This window comes from Hippopotamus amphibius, chromosome 15, assembly GCF_030028045.1.
Source record: "Hippopotamus amphibius kiboko isolate mHipAmp2 chromosome 15, mHipAmp2.hap2, whole genome shotgun sequence".
NCBI lineage: Eukaryota > Metazoa > Chordata > Mammalia > Artiodactyla > Hippopotamidae > Hippopotamus > Hippopotamus amphibius.
This window is the reverse complement of record NC_080200.1, coordinates 42,264,223-42,285,898: the sequence shown is the minus strand read 5'-3', so window position 1 is coordinate 42,285,898 and position 21,676 is coordinate 42,264,223. Positions and strand designations below refer to the sequence as shown.

Here is a 21,676-nt window from a genome sequence, read left to right as displayed (position 1 = left end):
TGCCCTGAACAAGTGTACATCTAGGAAACAGGCAATCTCAAATCATATTCCTTTGTGTATCCGGGGACAAAGGAGAAATCAGATTCACGTTTATATTATAGAAAGCTTTTATTTTTCCTTTTCATGGCTCCTCAGTTACCTGAGCTGATTTAATAGAGCTCAAACACCTGTGTCTTTGAGGATCCAAATCTGTCTGTAACAACATCTCTCTCACTCACTCAGGGCTTACAGAACCACATCTTGGTTCTTTGTTCAAGAAAGTATTTTTTCATTTCAGCCATTTGTTCGGTCTGTAGATCCTAATACTCAGCCAGTACCCAAGGTATGAGAAGCGAGCAGTGTTCTGCGGTGGTAGGAGTACACATATACCAGTTAACCCGTGGCTCATCCTTAGACTGCTAGGCTTCCTCCAGGCAGCTGCTGCTCTCCCTCAGCTGGTCCCCAGAATGTTTCAAGCTTGGCACCCAGGACCAAGGTCTTGGGTTGCAGCCCTGGCTGAAGGCACCTGTTTTCCGTAACCTTCTCTGCAGTGCTTTTGAACTGGTCACTCAGTCTGTCACTGCAGATTTTAGCCCTGTCTGGAGATGGGACTGCTGTTCTTGTCCAGACTATTGTGAACTGACTAAAGCAGCCTCAGAGGAGTTGCTTCCATTTTCACATATCCAGTTGAAAATGGATTTTCAACAATAACTGTGATAAAAAGAAAGTATCAGAAAGAAGTGGCCATTTAGACTCCATTTTGGGTAGCACTAAAATTTTTTAAATTTTCCTATTTTGTGAGACCCCAAAGTCTTAACAGTTTCAAACTGACAAACCTGTATATCAATAAAACAGTAGCATAAAGTATAGCATCGTAAAATAAAATGTTATGGTGTAACCCTGTTGCTTCAGTTGAAATTATTTTTATTATTTCGTTTTTCTTTATTGACAGTATAAAGTTGCTAACTGTCCACTGTCTGATTTTTGATGTTAAGACATTTTATGAAATGGCAGTAATAATGGTAGTTATAGTCTTAATATCCTTATAACTGACAAAATAGAAAGTTGTCACCTATGTTGGTTCCAAAAGTTTTAAAATTTTACTATTTTGTGAAATCCCTAAATTTTAAGAAACCACCTTGGAAATGTTCAGCACAATACAACTTTATAACAAAGTTTCACTCTTGGAAGACTGTCGATGAGAACGAAACTACTTTCTAAACTCATTAGGTGGGAAGTAGCAATCTGCTAACAATCCAAGCACCTGATGTGTCTAGCGGACCTAGTCAATAAGGCCATACACAGCTTTTACATTCTCTTAAATGAGCTATTGGCCACTGAAATTTTTGAGGTAGATGAGGGTTAGCTATTTTCTTTTAATCCCTATACGAAGTTAGAAAAAAAAAAAAGCCCAGCTCAAACTGTCCCACATACAAATTTTAATAAACATTCATTAGCAAGCATGTAAAGAGTTGACACAACCTGTTCAGTAGGTTCAGTGAAGCCTTACTTCTCTGTTTTGGCAGTTCACCCACCACTTTCCATGAAAGGCCCACTTAAGGCACACCTGACAATATTCCAGAGATGGGACTGACCTAATCCAGTCAGCAACAAGCAACCAGAGATCTCAACAAAATGGCAGGAAGACCCTTTAGGGGGATCACACCTCAAGCACCAGGCCTGAGGGTACAGGCTACAGGCCTCACTAGATTCTTGTATCCTTTCCATGCAAGGATGGAAACTATTCTGAAATAATTTAGTTCACATATCCTGAATACCTCTAGTTTTACCAATGAGAGCCACTACTGTTAACTATTATACTGATCAATGAGCTATTAATTTCAAATAGAAAACCTACTTCAAACATTTACTCTAATTATCAAAACTTCTGGCGGTGACTAAGATATGGATGCCAGCAACACCTGTAACAGCTGCCTGTGGCATTTCTGCTTAGAGCACGCACTGTCCACTGCTAGAGGGGCAAATCCACGGTAGAGCTGCCAACTGCCACGTGGGGGGCATGGCATCTGACACATGTATAAAACACTACTAATACATGCTCGGGAAAAGGTAAAATACTATACAATGTCTCTAATTTCTCAGGACCCAACAGATTTTGTTTCAGGTGGGGACAAGGGCCAGTAGTGTGAAGACAGGAAGGGGAGAAGGGAGCCTACACTGTTCTGAACCCCCCACCCTAAGCTACAGGGAATGCCAAATGCTGCCCTTTCAGCAACTGTAACTGATTCTTAGCAGGACTACTTGATGGCACCATAGAAGTTCTGTGGCTGCTTATGAAAATGATATTACAAGACTTATTTTTATTAGAACAAGAGAATGTAACAAATCATTTTCTTTTTATTATTTTTAATCATTCATTCTAGGTGGAAACATCATCATCAAGTAGGAACTTAGTTAAAAATGGAAAAAAATACTACCTACCTCTTCCTGATAAGCACAATTTTACTGGAAAGAATATGAGATAAACTTCATAAAGGCAAAGCTAAATCTTAAAACTAAGATTACAGTCTTCTATATGTGACCCATGAACAGAATCTGCAGTCATCAAAGCATCCTGCGCTGCCTGAGGAAGTCCGCCCCCTAGTGGTCTTTCATAGGAGTTGAACTAGCAAATTCCTAGATCAAATAGAACACACATAAATAGAAAATTCTTTATTAATTCCTACCTCGATGTCAGGGTGATTCAGAAAGAAATTCATTAGTTTCTGAATTCTAAATAACTCAAGATATGTGCAGCTAAAATAACAGTCTTAAATCTGCAAAAAAGTTAGTCTTATTAAATCGATACATATTTTAAATTCTTTATAGGTTCAACTGAAAAAAAATACATTAGGTCAAAATAAATTCAAACCTAAATAATGGAATTAAATAGTGACTAATAATCTGAAAATGGAGGTTCTTTCATCTAATCAATATTTATTGCATCCTAGGCACTGTTCTAGGTACTAGACATGCCAACGGAAAAAACCAAATAACTGCCCTATTTTAAATTTAAAGGAAAATTGTAATCCTTGAAATGTTTACTGATTTAATATTTTCATAATTATGTTTTAGATTTGTTTTGATCTTAGTGCTTATCTAGACAAAAAAATATCTGGACATTTAGTAGATTTAATCATTTCCTTCTTGAACATATACTGTACTTTACAAAACTCCAACTTCTTTTGTACCAGCTGGGCATCCTGAGATTGCCTGGGAGATTTATTAGTTATCAGGTACTCACCCTGGACTAGATACCCAGAACTGCACAAATAGTACACACGCCTGGGAGCAGTGCCTGCATAATGTTCTGGAGGAGCTTTTCCCTGAAGTGCTTTGCTCAAATACTCTTCAAAGGCCAATAGTGCCTGCCCACTGAGAGACACTGAGCTGTTGTCATGTGGTACAGAAACGTCATATTAGTTATATACTTTTTCTACTAGAAAACAAGTTAGATAATTTTAGTATTATAGTCTATTAACCTACATTATCACAAAAATTATTTCATTGAAAACTACCCAAGAAAGTGTAAAATCACTTAATAAATGGTTTAGTACACCTTGGTTTGGTTGAGAAACTCTTATAGGCAAATAGAAGGTATCAAATGAATACTTACTACATTGAACAGTTTTCAGAACAAGATGAAAATTTGTAACTCTGAAGACTGTTTTATAGCCCGCTCAAAGATGTCTTCAGAATGTACAGTTTAAAAATAAATCATGTAATTATTCAGACTTGTTTGACGATGCCTAAACTTCAAAACATTTGTGAAGAAATCACAGTTAAAAGCAGTCACTTCAATGCAATGAAATGCTATTTTTAAAAAAGTATGCTTTAAAATTGTGGTTCTCAAACTTTAGCATGCATCAGAATCTCCTGGGGGGGCGGGGGGGAGGAAGCTTTTTACACTACAGATTGCTGGCCTCTCCACCCAAAGTTCCTGACAAGTTTCCAGGTATCTAGGCACAGCACTCTGAGAACCACTGCTTTAAGACAGATTCTCCAGAATTCCAACTAGGAAGTGATGTCCGTGTGCCACTGCTTTTTCTAATAGTAAATAAATAAAAGAACATTTCAGATATGGTTTCATCAAACTTTAAATTTTTAGAGTCTTGGAACGTCCTACTTAAGTAGAATAAAACATAAAACTTATCCATCTTGGCTTGTAACGATTCCCATGAGTTCAAAAGACAGAACCACAGGCTAGTCCAGTACCGGATAATCTATGACTATGTGAGAACATTACTTACAAAATATACAGCAACTATTAGGAGGCAGGGACTTAGCTTCTTCTTCCATGCTTCTTCGCCTCAGAAAATCCAGTAAGAAATCATGAAGAGTGCTACACTCAGAGAACATGACCTATCATGACTGTGTACACAAACAGCACAGTGAACTGCCATACTTAAGACTAAGATTCAGGAACTTCTTCATCAGGACAGCAGTAATATTCCACAAAACATATCTGTCCATCTTCATTTCTAATCATATACTGTAATGAGAGGAATCCTCGGTTATCTGTTCGAATAGATACCTTACAAGATAGGACTAATGCTTTTGTAGAGGGTTTCAGTAAAGAAATCTTGTATCTGTAGAAAAATAAATAAAAAGGTGTTATTTGGACACACTTAAAGCAGTGCTCATAATTCCAACTAAAGGACAAAAATTAGCCAAGAACTACCAAATAGCAAATATAAGAATAAAATCAAGTACTTGTCCAATTTGCTATCTTATCTTCATTTTAAAAATTTCATCCACTATTACAATCCCAAATCCCCAAGTAAACCCAGCAACCTACCATTTATTTTTTTTTATGCTGAACTTTTATCTACAGGTTGAAAGTTTTAAAAAATTTATTTAATAGAATTGTGCTATTTAACCTCACCTTCATCACCAATGGCAATGTCTACATTAAGAACTGACCTGTTGACCTGGGTCTGATTACAGTGAAATGACTCCATCAAATCAGAATCTTTGGGATAGTCAAGGTGGGAGCTTCCTGCATTCCCAAAAGTAGATAACCTGTAGTAGAAAATGCGCAACTCATTTATTCATTGGTCCAACAATAGGTCACATTAGGATCCAAATAAGAAAACACTTCCTTAAGCAGCTCTTTCTGGTGAGTGAAACAGGTATGTGAACACCTGCTGACAAGACACTGTAACAATTACATAGTAGAGATCCCTGTAGGATACTGCGGGAGTACAGGAGAGCTAGCAACTAGTAAATGGCTTTGAAAAAAGCCAGTCACAAAAGGAATCCAGGGGGGTTTGCCTCAATTTCATTGCCTTAATTCTACTCTGATATTGTCCTTTCCTCATCCTCAGTCAGGAGAGGATGTAACCCTGTAACGGGAGAGCTGAGGAGTGATGGAGGCCCCTGACCGACATCAGCTGCACCCTGGGGTCCCTGCTCCCTGTCTTTACTGCACACCAAGCACTAAGGGCTCTTCTGTGTCTCAGACTGCTCTTCAGGCTGTCTTACGGTTTTCTTTGCTTGGTCGTGTCAGCAGTTTGTAGATGATTTGTGAATATCCATACGTCTACTTAATCTGCACGAACGTATTGGTCATTGGCTTTGGGGTGAACACACTGATGAGCACTGTGTGAACACAGCGATAAGGACCAGCTGCTGGCTCTCCCTAGGATCCATCTTTTCTCTCTCCTAACGTCACCTTTCTCTGAGCCACGTTGTCCATGCCCAGCCATGCTGATGGTTCCCAAACCTAAATTTCCAGTCTAGACCCATCTCCCGAGCTCTAGATCTATATATCCAACCCCTCCCTAGTGTCACAGGCTCAAGTTTAACATATCCAGAAAAAATATTTCAACTTCCAGTTCCCCCAGCAAATAATTCCCTGTATGGGAGATGGAAGCTATGATGATCCACCTAGCTGCTCGTGCCGAGAGCACTTAGATGGGGAGCCTCTGGATTGCTCGGCTTCAGTGCCTGGAATCTGAATTCGTATCATGCTCAAGCAGGGCTCCACTGATTTCCATTCTGATTAACACTGTAACCAGTCTTGAGCCAAATTTTTAACTGCCTAACATATGAGAAAGGCCTACAGTTCTTCTAAAGTAGAAACGAAAAGAATAATTACACCTCTCATACCATGTGTGCTTAACTCCTTTACTCTTTAATATTCTGAAATATTTCAAAAGAGAAGAAATCGTTAAATTCTCCCTCTCAGTTTATTCTAATCCTGAAAAGAGTTTTGCCGTTTCATAATTTGTTGGTTTAAAACATGAGAAACAGCTTGATAGTTTTTGATACTGTATTCCTGCTGAAAATGCCCTCTCTTGGGAAGCTCACCTTGGCCATTCCTCCCTAAGTACTCCTGTGTTGCTTCCCCAAGAATCTACGTATGTTATTTTGGAACTTAATGGCATGTAATTTTGTTCCCTCTACGCTGTATCACATATATCGTCACCTTGATTTTAAGCCGTTCCTTCCTATAGTGCTTAATAAGGCAAATAGGCACACAGTAGGTGACCAATAGATACCCAGTGAATGAACCATGTATAGAAAACACCTATTTTCTTTTGCATTCTGTACTAACTTGAAAGGAAAGAAAAAGAGATACCACATATCACTACAAACACCTTTTCTAAAAGTTTAAGCCCAATTTTCCTCACTATGCAATCTATCTACAACAGTAAGTAGTACAACAATGAAAAGACCACTAGTTTATGAACTAGGAGACCGGACTACTCTTCTAGAAACCAACACTACGTATGAAACTTTAAATACTGAGTTAATCTTCCTGGGTCTTCCTAGTGTCCTGACCTGTAAAAGTATGAAGTAAGAGTAGAAACTCTCTAAAGTTCCAAAAATTCTAGTAACCTGGATAATAAAAATTCTGCATCCGAAGCAAATGTGTAAGCAGGGAGATGGAGTAAACTACATTAACTATAACTGCACTGCTTTCAAGTACCTGAAATAAGGTTTATCTGGAGACATGGTGATCTGTAGGACCTCACTCGTCATATCCAATTCGGAAAATGCTTCACGGAGCCCCTCCGACTGCAGAATAATTTTATTAATAACATTGGTGCTGCAGAAGTCAAAATCCAGAGTCTCCTCAGGCTCCTGAGTATTGATTTTACAGACTGTCACCACTCCTCCTTCTTCCAGAAACAGCATCAAAGGGTAACCATAACCTTGGTAACACATCCGAAGTGCAGTTAGAGTCCCTGCAACGGAAACAAATCATACTTTAGGCTTAGCTTTATAGCTCTGGGTTCAACTTCTCCTCACATGATGCCTAAAACTCGTCAAGAGTATTTTATCCTGTCCATTTCTAGCATATACGTATGTATATCCTTATAAGAAGGGATCACGTTTTCCCTGGTGACAGCTCTGTATGGACAATTCCAAAAATAACTACAAAAAATTGGGAACAAAATGTAACGTAACTCTTGAAATCATTTTCCAGGTTGCCAAAAACACCTCAGAAATAGCTAGTTGATCATATAAACACAACTTCAGGATGGAGAATCTATATGGTCCAATACTGCATGTAATAACTGTTGCAGAATAGGCTATGCTATTCTTAAAGGTTCAATTTGTGCAATGACAGATTGCTTTGATATTGTCTTACTGTAACATCAGTGTATTTACTGTGATAAGGATCCTTCCAACCTTTTCTATCGGGAGATAGTTTTTATATTTCCTCAAATTTTAAGGTCTAATTGGGAGAAAAAGGGTGGTTAATGGTGGTTAGGGTTTTACTTCTGCAAGCCACTAGAGAGGAGGAGGAATATGACTGGACACTCTAGCTCCTCTTCCTTACTGGGTGGAGAACCAGTGAGGAAGGGGAGATGACAGATGCTTTTATGGAAAACCAGCTGGGGAACACTGCATTAGAAAATGTATAATTTTAACCAATTCCAATAATAATGGAATTACCTGTACAAAATTAAAATATGTTTTCTAGAGGACAATAACTGAATTTTCCCTAGCTAATATCCAGGTTCCTTTCCTATAAAATAAAATAATTCTGGGGATTCCTTGTAGTTTTATATCCATAGCAACAAAATTTACTATTCCTAAAAATATATAAATATTTTAAAGGAAAGCATTTAGGAAAATATAATTTATAAACAGGGCTTAAAGAAAAAAAGCAAACAAATTTCTAACGCAGTAAACTGGGAGTCAGGACAGTTGGTATTTATTTTTCTTTGCCACTAACTGTAATTCTGGACAGGTTTATCCCAAAAGCTTTGTAAATACTTGTGCAAACATGAACCGTAAGCAAACTTTCTATTGTGAAAAATCAGAATCCATGACTGTGGCAAATGAAAAATGAATTGGCAATTAATTTTCTAAACAAATGTTTGTATTATATTCTAATCACTTTTCCTGTATTTTTCTGACCATTCTGTATAATGCTTTTATGTTGTTACAATGATAATAAAATGGTTCACCTGGCATAGGGCTTGATCCAAAAATAGATAAACAGTCTAAAAGGACAGTTAGATTAATTCGGAAAGTAACAGACTCTTCTTGAACTCTAAACTCTTGAAATATTCCAGCCTATGAAAAAATGTGAAAATGTATATACATTAAAGAATGAAAACTCACATATAAGGTTCTAGATTTCACTTTATATGTTTTTAAAATAACAATACTGTGCTAACGCCATGAAAATAATTTCTGATTACAATTAAAATATCTTAAACTTTTTCAGCTGTGATCCATTAGAATACTACTACTCAGGAGTTGAACGTGTAACTGATTTCCGGCCCACGCAAAACTTTACGCATGGGAGGTCCTTCATCTAGCTTCTTGGAGCTAAACTATTCTCCACATGACTCTCCCTTGTCTCCTTTTCGCACCTGTCAGTTCTGCTAAGGTCATTTGGAAAACAGCCAAACAATCACACAATGCATGAGTGATACCGGTTTCCAATTTCTTTTGAGGACAAGAACCATGTCTTATTTATCCCTCCACACCTGAGGTCATACTGTGCACGTAGGTGTTCCAAAAAAATGCTGAATTAAATCTGAAATCCTATCTGAACCATACAAATATTACTTTGTAAGAACAAATAGATTATAACCAATAAGAGAAAAAAAATTTGATACAGGGAGGTAGAGGAAAGAGGCATATACTATGGAAACAAATGTTCTGGGTTCTCATTCCAACTAAGCCTCTTGCCAGGTGTAGGACTGTTGGCAAATCACTTAAACAGTGTCTCAGTTTCCACATATGTAAAATGGGAATAATAATAGAACCCACCTCATGGGACTACCTGAGGATTAAATGAATTAAACATGTAAACATACAAAACACTCAAGAAAGTGCCCGCCTGTAGTTTAGCTTAATATATTTTAGGTATTATCTTTAACCATTATCTCTGTAAAACACGATGAGAAAAGAATTTGTTCCCAGGAGAGAGAAAGAATTCAAATGATGACATTTTGCTCTCTAACTTAAATGATGTCTGTTAAGACCCTCGGAATTCACTGAGCTGGGTGAAGAACGTCATAGGTCACAGGCTTACAGGTGCCTACTTGCATACCTGAATAAAAGCATTTGCTTGCACACACTTTGCGTTTTCCACTGTAACCTTGATTCCGTTTTTAGTAGCGAAACACGTGGCGTGTTCTCGGAAATGAACAGCCTTCAGGATTGTGGAGAGGTTCCTGACGTTTTCAAGGCTGGCCACTAAGCTGTAATCATTCTCATCTGGGATCTCCTGCGTCAGGAGCGGCATGGTCCACGGCGCATTCGGCCCCGACGGATGCTCCTGGTGTCGACACCCCCTCCCGCGGGGTCACGGAACGCCTGATGAGATGCGACAATAAACCTCGCCGTCAGGGCGGACGAGGCCCGCGATGTTCACCAAGTGGAAGAGGCCTTGCTGTTCAACTCGGCGGAGTAGGGACTGAGCCCCACCTCTGCCACTGAACTGTCTCTAACTTTGGGGGAAATTACTGTCTGCAAGCTGCGGTGTCGTCGTCTTTAGGAAGGGAACAGTAACACCTGAAAAGTTACGAAGGATTAAAATAGGCAACACACACGGCCATTCGGAGCCAGCTTCGCCAAGCCAAGCTGGGGCTGCGCATCCCCAGAGTCGGTGCTGAGGCGTCCCGCGCCGCCGACCTCGCTCCTAACAGAACAGGCGATGGCGGCGGGGGGCGGCATGGGTCCTCGGAAGGTCCCCCAAGAGGCCCAGACAACGCGGCTCACCAGCCCACCGCACCCGCTTACTAGTCTCGGGATCCCGAGCGCCCAAACCTTACCTTTGCGCCGGGGCCGCAACACAGCTCCCTGGAAACTAGGGAGGAAGCGGAACTGCCCCCGCCACACTTAGGCCAGCCACCTCGGCCACCGTCACCACAGAGATAGACGAAGCCTAGAGAGCCGAGCGAGCCGTACCACAGAGACCGGAAACAGGCACCATAGAGTTGGAGGAGGACCCCCTCCCCCAGCCCCGAGCCGAGCCCCGGGACCATAGAGATGGGAAGCGGAGCGAGCGGCAGAGCCGGAAGGAAGGCCTAGCGCGAAGTCGGAGGGCAAGATGGCGGCGACCAAGAGAAAACGGCGTGGAGGCCCGGCGGTTCAGGCGAAAAAGCTAAAAAGAAACGAAAAAGATGCCAAGCCGCCCGCTAAGCCGAGCGACGTATCCCAGGAGGCGGAGGAGGAAGAGAGAGATCGTATCCCAGGCCCGGTTTGCAAGGTAGAGGGGGCTCTGCGGCCGCGGCTCCACGCGCCTTCGTCGGGGCTTCCTGTCTGATTACGGCTCTGCGGGTTTCCTAGGCTGGGGTGTTAGGGGGGCTCGGTCTCAGTGCTCTTGGAGGGACCCGCTACCGCGTCTACGTCTGACCCTCGTGCACGTGGCCGCACTCTTAAAGGCTGCTGGCTCGGCAGCTGGGCGGATTTCAAAGCTCTTACCTGGTTCCCGGGGAGGCGACATATGGAACTCAGTTGCAGTATTTGGTCTTCTAGTTTTTTCATTTTCTTGTTGTTGTTGGAGGATAGTACTTTTCCCCTTAAGTTGTTTTTCGCTCTCGAGCATATCCCATCCAGTGATGAATATTCCCCATGTTTCTGCCATAGTTAGCTACGGTCAGTTAGGGATATTGAAGCTTGTGCGGTCCTTTAAAAAGTTGCTGTCCTTTGGGACTATGATTTTTGATTTGTTTGATCTTTAACTCTCAAGGGATAACGAAAACTAGAATAGCTAGTATGAGCTTTATGTATATTTGACAAAGTTTTAACGTGCAAGGCACCGTAAGAAGTTAGGTTTCCCCTGATTTGGGATTGCAAAACTAGAACGTGACTGCTTCCTCCTGAAATGTTGGAGTTTAGAAGGAACCTAAGAACTCATCTATAAGTTGATAGTTTTTATTCAAAAGAAGGTGAACGTAAGTTGTTGGACCTAACTTTCATTCATTGTGGAGACAGTTGCGTTTGATTTATTAATTTATATGCCGGACCCCCGCCCTGCCAAGCTGGCATTGACATCTTAACTACCATGTAGTGAGTGAGAGATCAGTGACCCTTTGTGGTGGGGTGGCAAGCGCTGGGAAAGGGGTTGGCTTTGAGGAGTGAAAGATGAGCTTGAATTCTAGGCCTGGTATTAATTAACCGGGACATTTTGAACTCTTTCCTCACCTGCAAATTAAGAGGAAGAAAGTGTGGTTTACTTTTTGTGAAGAATAAGCTGGACTTCTTGTAGATTTTTTGTAAACGTTAGTGTTCTCACTCTTCTCTTTGGGAACTAGAAAGAAATATAATAGTATCTCTGAGCTAAGCTGTAACATGAAAGATTCTGTTTAAGTGTAGAAGATAAAGATTACTCTAGGATGACCAGGTAGAGGATCATGAAGGATTTAGCCTTTGAGCTGGATCCCGATATTCAAAAATGAGAGGGAACAATATACCGGGCGGGGAGAAAAACTGATCAGAGGTGTTGAGGTGGACGAATGCTGACAGTTTAAAAAATACAGCCAGATTGGCTGAAGTGTGGGGTTGATTTGGGACAATAATGAGGTAGAAATATAGATGTATTTTTAAATTTTTATTTTATTTTTAAAATATTTATTTAATTTGGTTGCCCCAGGTCTTAGTTGCGGCATGTGGGATCTAGTTCCCTGACCAGGGATGGAACCTGGGCCCCCTGCCTTGGGAGCGTGGAGTCTTTAACTGCTGGACCACCAGGGAAGTCCCTAGATGTGTTTTAGAGTCCAGTGTTAAAGCTGTGTCGTTTTGAACTTTGTTTAGAAAACCTGGGAAGGTAAAAATGTGATGGGAGCAAGTAGGTGGTAGTCTGCCTTGTTGATTGGAGGAGCTCCTCGCTGGGAAGACTAGCATTTAGAAGATTTGCAATTGATATGAGATTATAAGAATCTGAACCTTGAAGGTAGTGTCACTAGGAGAGGACTAAGAGTTGTTGCAAAGAGAAATTGACAGCATTTACTAGTGCTTATGATATGAGCGAATAAGGGCAAATGGAAGATTCAAAGCATGGAGGACTGAAATGATGGTAACATCATAAGAAAAATAAATAGCAAGGAAATTTACTGGATTTTAAGGGTTAGTATTCTAGAGTTGAATTGGAAGTAATCCAAATACTTGAATTATTAGGGCTAGAAAGAGTTCCTGACCTTCCTGTAGAATTAGTTGACAATCTGAGCTGTGGGAATGATTATGAGAACTCTGTCCTGGAGAGATCAGAAATAAAAAAGAGGGCTAAGAAAGAATCTTTAGAGTCAGGAGGAGGAATTGGACAGATTGAAGAAAGAAAATAAAAAGATGCGAAGCCAAGGAGATTTCTGGGTGGCAGCTGGGGTCAGTGAGTGCTACTGAGAGATTGAATTAGAGGTTAATCAGGATTGTTTGGCTTGCTACTTGGAAGCTTTATCTTTAAACAAACAAGATAGATTCACTGTGAAATGTTAAAATTCTTCTCATGTTTTTTTTCTTTAGGGCAAGTGGAAAAATAAGGAACGGATTCTCATCTTTTCTTCTAGAGGAATAAATTTCAGAACAAGACATTTAATGCAAGACTTGAGAATGTTGATGCCTCATTCTAAAGCAGGTGCCTTCATATCATATACTTTAAAATTTTGTATTTGTAAACTTGCCTGTTTATATGTTTTCACTTAGAGTCACACTTCGTTCAGCATGTCAGGTAAAGAACCATGACTCCTCAGAAGTTTATCGTTCAGTGCCAAGATTTTTCCAATTAATATTTTGTTAGAAATTCTTTGTGAAATTCATTAAACATTCTCTTCACTTTCTTAAACAGATATCCTAATTAGTGAAACGTTTCTTGAAGGTCTAGGTATGCCTTCGTTGTAATGTTCTCAGAGGTCATGAGCTGGTTTGTCCTTCTAAATGATTCAGGACTGCCATGTGTTGCTTTCTGCATCTAAAAAAAACTTATGAAAAACTTAATGGGCCAGGAGTAGGATTTCAAGCACCTTTAAGTTGGGACTCAGTCTGCTCCTAAATGTGAAGCTTTTCTTTTTACTAATGGGGTATCTTACAGGCAAGTGAAGAACATCTAGTTTGGGGTTTAGAACTGTGGCAGTGCCCTCATGCAGCTGTTTTTGTGCCTGTTTGGGGAGGTGCTTTTGGTTTTAATTCTAGGTAATAACTTAGTTCTTTAGATCAGTGTTTCTCAAACTGGAGGTCTGCTGTTACATCTTCAGGTCTTTAAAACTAGTAAGAAAATTTTAATTTATATTGTTTTGTAAGTGAGTGCTCCTTAAACTGGAGTCCTAAAACTTTGCAGTTGGTGAGAATTTCCCCATTTTTGAAAAGGATTCACAGAAATTCAGGCATACCTCTTTTTATTGCACTTCGCTTTATTGCATTTTTTTTCCCATATGAAGGTTTGTGGCAACCCTGCGTTGAGCAGGTCTCTTGGCACCATTTTTCCAATGGCATTTATTTGCTTACTTTGTGTCTCTGTCATATTTTGGTAATTCTTAAAATATTTCCAACTTTTTCATTGTTGTTAGCATTTTTTAGCAATAAAATATTTTTAAATTAAGGTATTTAGGTTGTTTTTAGACATAATGCTATTGTACACTTAATGGACTACAGTATAGTAGAAAGATAACATTTATATGCACTGAGAAAGCAAAAAAAAATTTGTGACTTGCTTTATAGCGATGTTTGCTTTGCTACGGTAGTCTGGAACTGAACTGGCCATATCTCTGAGGTGTGCCTGTACACAAAGTCTAAGAAACACTGCTTAGATCTTTATATTTCTTGAGGACTACTTTTAATCACTAATTTTTACATTTCAAAAGAACAAGATTTTTAAAGAGGTCGTGTGTTTTCAGGTTTAATCATTTTGAAGATTAATAAAATCTTATTTAAATTGAAGATTGTTAAAATAATATTTAATTTCCTAGAAAGTATGTGTGATTTGATTGAAGTAGCTTTGAAATCTTTTGTTTACATGCCTTTTTTTTTTCTTTTTATAGATACTAAAATGGATCGTAAAGATAAGTTATTTGTGATAAACGAGGTAATTTTAGAAAGTAATTAAAATATTCTAGCAACACTATTTACGAACACAGTATTTGGAACACTATAAATAGTTCATATAAAAAATAAGTCAGTTATTCAGTGACTTTTGAGTTGTTTTGTATAAGATATGCAAATTTAATGGACTTTATCTGCTTTCTAAATTTTTATAGTACTCATTTTCTGTTTTGCACAGTTTAGTGCTTCAGTATATATTATTTCTTGATCATTCTTATATTTGTCTTCTCTCAACAAGCATATTGAAATTCCTGAGGACAGGGATTATACCTCATTCTTTTTTTTCTTATTATGTCTAATATAGTGCTAAATTCATAGTAGGTATTCATAAAAAATTATCAACATGTAGAAAATAAAATTAAAAACCCATTAAATATTTTAAAAAATTCTTTGAAAAGTGTTTTGTCAAAAGCGATGCATGTGATATTTGCTCTTAAGGTATTACAAACTAGTAATAGGTTAAATTTACAAAGTGTTGTTGAAGGCTAAACTTGCGTTTTTAAAGCAGATTTTTTTAAAACTTAGAAGAATTGTTTTAAGATAATTCTCTTAGCTATTAGAAAGGCTTCTTCTATTCATTTAGCAGAAAATTTTGAAGCGCTGCTCTATCCATGGCATTATTCTATAGAAACTGTTTAAAAAAACTCCCCTGTCATCATGGAGCTTACATTCTTTTGGGGGAGACAGTCCCTAAACAAGTAGTATAATTTCAAGTGAAGATAGGAGAAATCAACAGGATATAGGTTGCCAGCAACTAAAGGTCACAAATTACTGTGTAGTTGGGTTTATTCTAAGACCCGTAAGGAACAAAAGAATTGGACTGAAGAATTTTTAAGCCTCAGGCAGTGTATGTGTATTAGTTTATGAACACTAAAATAATATAGGACTTCATTCCTGTATTGTTTTTGTATATTTCTCTGTTGTGACTTCGTAAATCATGAAGACGTTGAAGTTTAATTCAGCTTGAAATAGGTTTTGTATACTTGCCTTTCACCAATTCCTTAGTGATTTTACAGAACCAAGCCACAGAAATGGTAGTACACATGAGGAAGAAAAAATATAAATTTCTTGAGCTTAAAATTGAAAAGCTAAAGAGTTAAAAATCAAAGTGACCATGATAAAGGATGTTTTTTGTTCTGTAAGGACTGTATTTTTCTACAATTGGTGAGGCTAATTGTAATGTGCTTTATTCCTGGGACATTTGTTTTTAATCTTTGTAGTTTGTACACAGGACCATGGTCAGAAGAAGTGTTTCCCCAAGGGAGGCCAATTAAAATGCTAGACCAAGGGCAGTAGCTGCTTCCACCAAAGAGGTGGGCAGAGCATAATTTACCTTGGACAGAATACCTAAGAGGAACTTTAAATGTTTCTGTGAATAAATTTACCTTGATTTAAACCTTTGTAGCCTATTAACCTGCTTAAGTATTTTTGGAGGCATCTAAATATTCATTGCATTGAATTGCTTTAGATCTTATTTTTATTATCCACTTCATTTTTCTGTACTTTGCTCCATTTAGGTTTGTGAAATGAAAAACTGCAATAAATGTATCTATTTTGAAGCTAAGAAAAAACAAGATCTCTATATGTGGTAAGAGAATATATTAAATAAGATTTGAGAATATGTGAGAATATTATTAGCACATTATGGTGTCTTTTAAAGTGAATTGGTAGTAAGCTTTCACTAAGTTCTAAATTCTAATTAGTTGAAAAAGCTTCTTTTATATTTTTTAGGCTTTCAAATTCACCTCATGGACCATCTGCTAAATTCCTTGTTCAAAATAGTAAGTTGACTTAATTTAAAATCTTTTGTGAGAAAATTGAAAATAATCTTTTGGGATATTTGTGCCAGTTATAACTATTTTTGTTGTTGTTATAATTTTTCTAGTTCATACCCTAGCTGAGCTAAAGATGACTGGAAACTGTTTAAAAGGTTCTCGGCCCCTCTTGTCTTTTGACCCAGTAAGTTTCTCATTTAGCGTGTGAAGTCTAATTTTCTTATTATGCATGGTTGTTTTTTAGTGGATATAGTTGTATAATTGAGTTTAGTTAATATAAGAAAAACCAATTTTAAACAAAACTAATATTGTCAAATAATGTGTTCACTTTATTTTTATAGGCTTTTGATGAATTACCACATTATGCTTTGTTAAAAGAGCTCTTAATTCAGGTAAATATCTTTACTCGAAGCTATTTTTAGTAGAATAGTATAAATGAGTGTCTTCCTTTTCACTTAGCTATCTAAAACACGTGGTATGTCACGGAATACAGAACTAATATGTCCTTTTTTTCACTAGATCTTTAGTACACCACGGTATCATCCCAAAAGCCAACCCTTTGTGGACCATGTATTTACGTTCACCGTTTTGGATAATAGGATATGGTTTCGGAACTTTCAGGTTAGCTTTAATTAACTTTTAATTATACTTTGAAATAAATTAGGATATATAGTGTTTATAGACATGGGCAATGCGAATGATAAATTCTTTTTTCTTTTCCCCACAGACTTGTAGTAAATCTCCCTCTCGTAACTTAGGTTCATGGCTATCAGCTAATATGGAGAATGGATTTTCTAACAAGCCACTGTTTATTGAGTAAAATATGTTTCTCTCCCAAGAGGTTAGAAGCTACTGGGGGTGGGGTGGGATTTAAGACTAGGAAAACGTAACCCCTGTAAAGGCATTTAATGAGAACTATTAGATGAGTCATACAGTGACTCACTCAGGAGAATAGGTGATTCTGGAAATCTGTGGAGAGGTGGAAGAGGACAACAAGGCAGAATTTTCGATAACCTATGAAGTAAACTGGGCTCTTTTCTGCATGTTGTTATATTAGATACCTCGCAGTGTGAGTTAAACATATCCCTGTCTTAACCTCTGAGGGCAGGCATACCTACTGTAGTAATATTTGTAGTTCAGAAGTTGCCTCTTAATTCCATAATCAGTAACTGTTCAAAAATAAATTTTGCCATGTATCCTTTTATATACCTTTTAATCTAATTTGAATTAGGTTTATAAAAACAATTTAGAAGTGATTTAAATTTTGAAAGGGTGCCTCATAGGGTGCTTTAATACATTTTGTTATCATGGTTGCAGTTTAAAATACTCATTTAAACACAGTTTTTCAAGAAGATGTGCATTGTGAAAAGCAAGATACAGACCAAATTGACATGACTCAATTGTAAAAACACACTGAGAAAGCATTTATATTCTCCTGTGATGACTGCCTGTAACCAGTAACGTTTTTCAGAAAGTATTGATGACTTGGCACTGGCCAGGTTTCACTTCCACCTTAACTTTATTGGTTATCAGTTCTTGAAGGCACATTTGTAATGAGGATATATAGCCTGTATACATTTTAGGAGGAGTATATCCAAACCAAAGTGAAATGTTTCCTTTTTTTAAAAGATCATAGAAGAAGATGCTGCTCTTGTAGAAATAGGACCCCGTTTTGTCTTAAATCTCATAAAGATTTTCCAGGGAAGTTTTGGAGGACCAACTTTGTATGAAAATCCTCATTACCAGTCACCAAACATGGTAAGCTGTTTTTGTTCATTGGTCCTCAATGTCCCAGAACTCTTCAGCCAAAATAATTGTCAGGTAACTATTCTGTTAACTGTGAAACTGAATGTGGTTTCTGCTGCATACAGTCTTGCAGATTACTGTGTTTTAATGATGCAGGGTGAAGGGAAATAGCGTTCATAAGTGAATGTCCTTGCCATGTATAAAATGTTTATTTTTATTTCAGAAGCACCTTTAATATTTTTTTGTTTCTAGCATCGGCGTGTCATAAGGTCCATCACAGCTGCAAAATACAGAGAGAAGCAGCAAGTGAAAGATGTGCAGAAGCTGAGAAAGAAAGAACCAAAGACTGTTCTTCCCCATGATCCCACTGCAGATGTGTTTGTGACACCAGCTGAGGAGAAGCCCATAGAAATACAGTGGGTGAAACCAGAGCCAAAAGTCGATTTGAAAGCAAGAAAGAAAAAGATTTACAAAAGGCAAAGGAAAATGAAACAGAAGATGAACAGTGGGAATGCAAAATGAATCAATGGATAACTAATTTGTTTTCAGTTGTTTTATATTTATTTTGTATTCGATGTGTAAATAAATACTTTTATTATTTGGGGCGACCTTATATCTAATTAGTGTGACATTTAAAAGAAAAATTAAAGTTAGGATTTTGTGGCTTCAGTTGGGGGGAGGGGGTCCTATGTTTTTCTAAATAAAATATCATCAGAACTCATCACTTAATTTCTGTTTTTCTTTTCAAAGTTGGTTTGTATTACTAAAAACTTAATTAGCACCCTTAAGGTTTAGGCCTGCTCTCTTGGATTAAAATTTTGAGTTTAGCAAAGCTGAAATTCAGACAGATTTATTGGATCTTTATTACATGTAAAACAGCATTAGGCACTTTGAGATCATAGTTTCGCATGGTAAAGTGGGGGTAGACTGCTAGAAGAGAAAGCATCTTGCTGAGGTTTGAGTGCTTGAGTCACAAGTCAGTAAGGCCCAGGAAAAGCCAACCTCTCATCTTGTTTTCTTACCTTGAAAAATATAAAAATGCTTAGGTTTTGCAAATCAAATGAGTTTATGTGTGTGTTGAAAGCTTTTTGTAGATAATATTTAATTTAGAAGCAGTACGTGTAAATTACTTATTAAATTAACAGTAAAGGGAAGAAAAATAGGACAAATGTTAAAGAGGGCATCAGAACATTTGAATTTCTCCTGTTATGAAAGAACTTTATTTGAAGCAAAGAGAGCCCTGGGCTTAACCACCCTGGAGGTTGATTAGTAATGGAAAGACAAGATTCTGGATGCAAGTGGCCAGGAACAGGGGTCATGTATGTGATGTTTTGTCACTCACTGATTTCATGCTGGTCACTTCCCCTGTCTTTTTCTGCAACATGATTAATAATTGTGCAATATTCCACTCTGTCACAGCTATCTAAGCAGTCGCTTATTGTTAAATATTTCAGTATTTCAGTTTTATCTTTTTTTCTGGTATAGGTGCTTGCAGCAAACTTTCTTTAAATATTTTGTACCATATTTGAGGTTTCCTATAAAATAGCACTCTGGTCAAAAGTTATGAACTGGTTCTCCTAAATATTGTACCTCACCAGAGGTTAGTGTTCATTTCCTTGTATCCTTGCTAATGATGAGATAATCTTTGTCAATGTAAGAGGTACAAAAATGGATACTGTTTTTTGGCTAGGTATTGGTTTTTCTTTTGTGACTAATCTTGTTTTTGTGTGGTAGTTAAGTGAATTCGTAAGAGCTCTTTTATGTAAGAGTTTTCTGGACATTGTTCCAAGTTTGTCACTTGGGTTTTAATTTTGTCTTTGTTTTAGATCTGTCACTAGGCAGAATGGTCACTATTTCCATTTCACTTTTTCTTTATTTTCTGCTAAGAAAGGCCTTCTTGAGTGTATAATTAGGCTACTTTATCATGAAATAGTCTAAGTTAAGCTACTTACCTTGAAATTTAAGTAATTCATGTCAGAGTTTCACTTGAAATATTCATTTCTTGTATATGGCTAATGAAAGGCAAATCTGGTTAAGTGCAGGGAGAAAAAGGCCATTATTTAAGCAATAGGATATAGGATGAAAATAAGACGGCTGTGTATGTCCCTTTCATAATCATTTATATGATAACTCATTTGAGAATTCCTCATCTCCCAAGTTCATGTTCATTTAGAAGTCAATCTGTTAAGCAGATCTTCCTTTAGACTGAAATTTATATGCAGTGTAATTGTCTTTAAATTTTGACACAATGTTATAAGCAAAAATAGATCCCTTTTCCCTCAGGAGGAAAAAGGCAAGTGACTCTTAGAGATAGCAAAACCAGATGGAGTTGGAGGAAGCAAAAAGTAGTTTTCTTTTGTCACTTTTTGTCCAACCTCCCTGCCTTAATTCCATTCTCAGATGGGGAAAGGTCCTGTTTTTCCTTGCACTCAAACTTCTCAACCCCTACCTGTTATCAGTTTACAATCCAAGACCATATAGTATCTTCCTTCTTTGGAAAAGAGGCAAGTGTATGAATTTTGAGTAGTGAGTTGGTTGGACAGTGTTGTGCCTATAAACTTGAGGTTTAGAGGTTGGTTGGTTTTGATTGTGCAGAGAAGAAAGGGACAGCTTCCTAAAAACTTTGGGTACCCCAACCCTGTACAATAGATACTTGTTAGCAACAGAGCCAACCTTTCTAACCTTATGTGGTTGACACATACAACCTATACCTAACAACTGATATATGTAAACATGCTACATTACAGTGAAATATATTGGTGTATTGAGGCATTTAATGACAGGATACTATTTTGACACCTTATCAGATTGTTTGGAACAGTTGTACAGATCTTCCATCCCATAATACAGTGTAGCAGATCAACCAAAACCTATGGTTAAATACTATGCCTTAACTGGATTTTTTTTTTAAATTAAAAAATATTTTGGCGTCGCTGCCAAGCTTGCTGGATCTTAGCTCCCCTGACCAGGGATGGAACTCGAGCCCTCGGGCAGTGAAAGCGCCGCGTCCTAACCACTGGACTCTCAGGGAATTCCCTTAACTGCATTCTTAACCTAAACCAATCTTGGAAATGTAGGTTTAGAGGCCAGAAAGCTAGGATTAAAGAGTGATGGGTGGATCAGCACAATTTCATTCACATAGGTGGTAAAACATTTAGTACTATGTTACTTTAAAACGTGTTGATGCTTCCCTGTTAAACTGTTTCAGTTTAAGTTATTTTATTTACTCTTATTTCTCATGCACATTGGCCAGGAGTGGTAACTGCAGAGAGTTAAAAAACCTGGATTCCATCGGACCGAATCCTGCTGTCGATTAGTTGGGGAGGCTTGAGCAAAGCACTTGCCTGAGTTTCCTCATCTGTAAAAGCGGTGCTCGAACTGAGAAACCATCTTCAGAACCACAGGATGTTTTCCAGAATTTCATCCCATCAGACTCCTATCTCAGCTCTCAGGCCGGCAGTCAAGTTGATGTCACTCTGACTGCCCTCTGTGCCCCTCACAATGACACCCACCGCGGCCCCGCCTCCGTCCCGCCTCCGTCCCGCCGCGGCCCCGCCTCCGTCCCGCCGCGGCCCCGCCTCCCTCCCGCGCGGCTATTTCCGGAACAGGGCCGGCCCCCAGCCCATGCGGAGCCGCGGCCGCCGGCACCGGCCCCGCCCCCGCCGCGC

The 21,676-nt window shown here is 38.3% G+C and overlaps 2 protein-coding genes across 3 annotated transcripts; one reads left to right on the top strand and one right to left on the bottom strand.

The window, feature by feature from the left end:
• Nucleotides 1-2,637: 2,637 nt before the first annotated feature.
• RAD1 (RAD1 checkpoint DNA exonuclease) lies at nt 2,638-10,337 on the bottom strand. Of its 2 annotated transcripts, none has more exons than XM_057709435.1 (6): nt 10,227-10,337; nt 9,503-9,966; nt 8,406-8,514; nt 6,914-7,172; nt 4,903-5,001; nt 2,638-4,568 (listed from the first exon to the last, which is right to left on the bottom strand). In XM_057709435.1, exons 2-6 carry the CDS (start codon nt 9,695-9,697, stop codon nt 4,391-4,393), a joined length of 840 nt encoding a protein of 279 aa, XP_057565418.1. In that variant the 5' UTR covers nt 9,698-9,966; nt 10,227-10,337; the 3' UTR covers nt 2,638-4,390. The 2 variants fall into 2 exon arrangements, with proteins under 2 accessions (XP_057565418.1, XP_057565420.1); XM_057709437.1 differs by having other exon boundaries at nt 9,503-9,768; nt 10,227-10,329.
• Nucleotides 10,338-10,460: 123 nt separating this feature from the next.
• BRIX1 (biogenesis of ribosomes BRX1) lies at nt 10,461-18,732 on the top strand. The gene is made up of 10 exons (XM_057709434.1): nt 10,461-10,663; nt 12,916-13,027; nt 14,427-14,470; nt 16,005-16,075; nt 16,219-16,268; nt 16,373-16,446; nt 16,604-16,654; nt 16,782-16,883; nt 17,892-18,020; nt 18,261-18,732. The coding sequence occupies exons 1-10, from the start codon at nt 10,505-10,507 to the stop codon at nt 18,528-18,530; spliced, it is 1,062 nt and encodes a 353-aa protein (XP_057565417.1). The 5' UTR covers nt 10,461-10,504; the 3' UTR covers nt 18,531-18,732.
• The last annotated feature ends 2,944 nt before the right edge of the window (nt 18,733-21,676 follow it).

Excerpts from the sequence above, each read along its gene's own strand:
- RAD1 (XM_057709435.1), bottom strand. The coding sequence starts at position 9,697 with ATGCCGCTCCTGACGCAGGAGATCCCAGATGAGAATGATTACAGCTTA. Across the intron at positions 5,002-6,913 it reads CCAGATAAACCTTATTTCAG|GTTATCTACTTTTGGGAATG; the intron begins GTACTTGAAAGC and ends TTTCTACTACAG. Across the intron at positions 4,569-4,902 it reads AATCAGACCCAGGTCAACAG|ATACAAGATTTCTTTACTGA; the intron begins GTCAGTTCTTAA and ends ATTTTTCTACAG.
- BRIX1 (XM_057709434.1), top strand. The coding sequence starts at position 10,505 with ATGGCGGCGACCAAGAGAAAACGGCGTGGAGGCCCGGCGGTTCAGGCG. Across the intron at positions 10,664-12,915 it reads TCCCAGGCCCGGTTTGCAAG|GGCAAGTGGAAAAATAAGGA; the intron begins GTAGAGGGGGCT and ends TTTTTTCTTTAG. Across the intron at positions 16,884-17,891 it reads TATGGTTTCGGAACTTTCAG|ATCATAGAAGAAGATGCTGC; the intron begins GTTAGCTTTAAT and ends TTTTTTTAAAAG.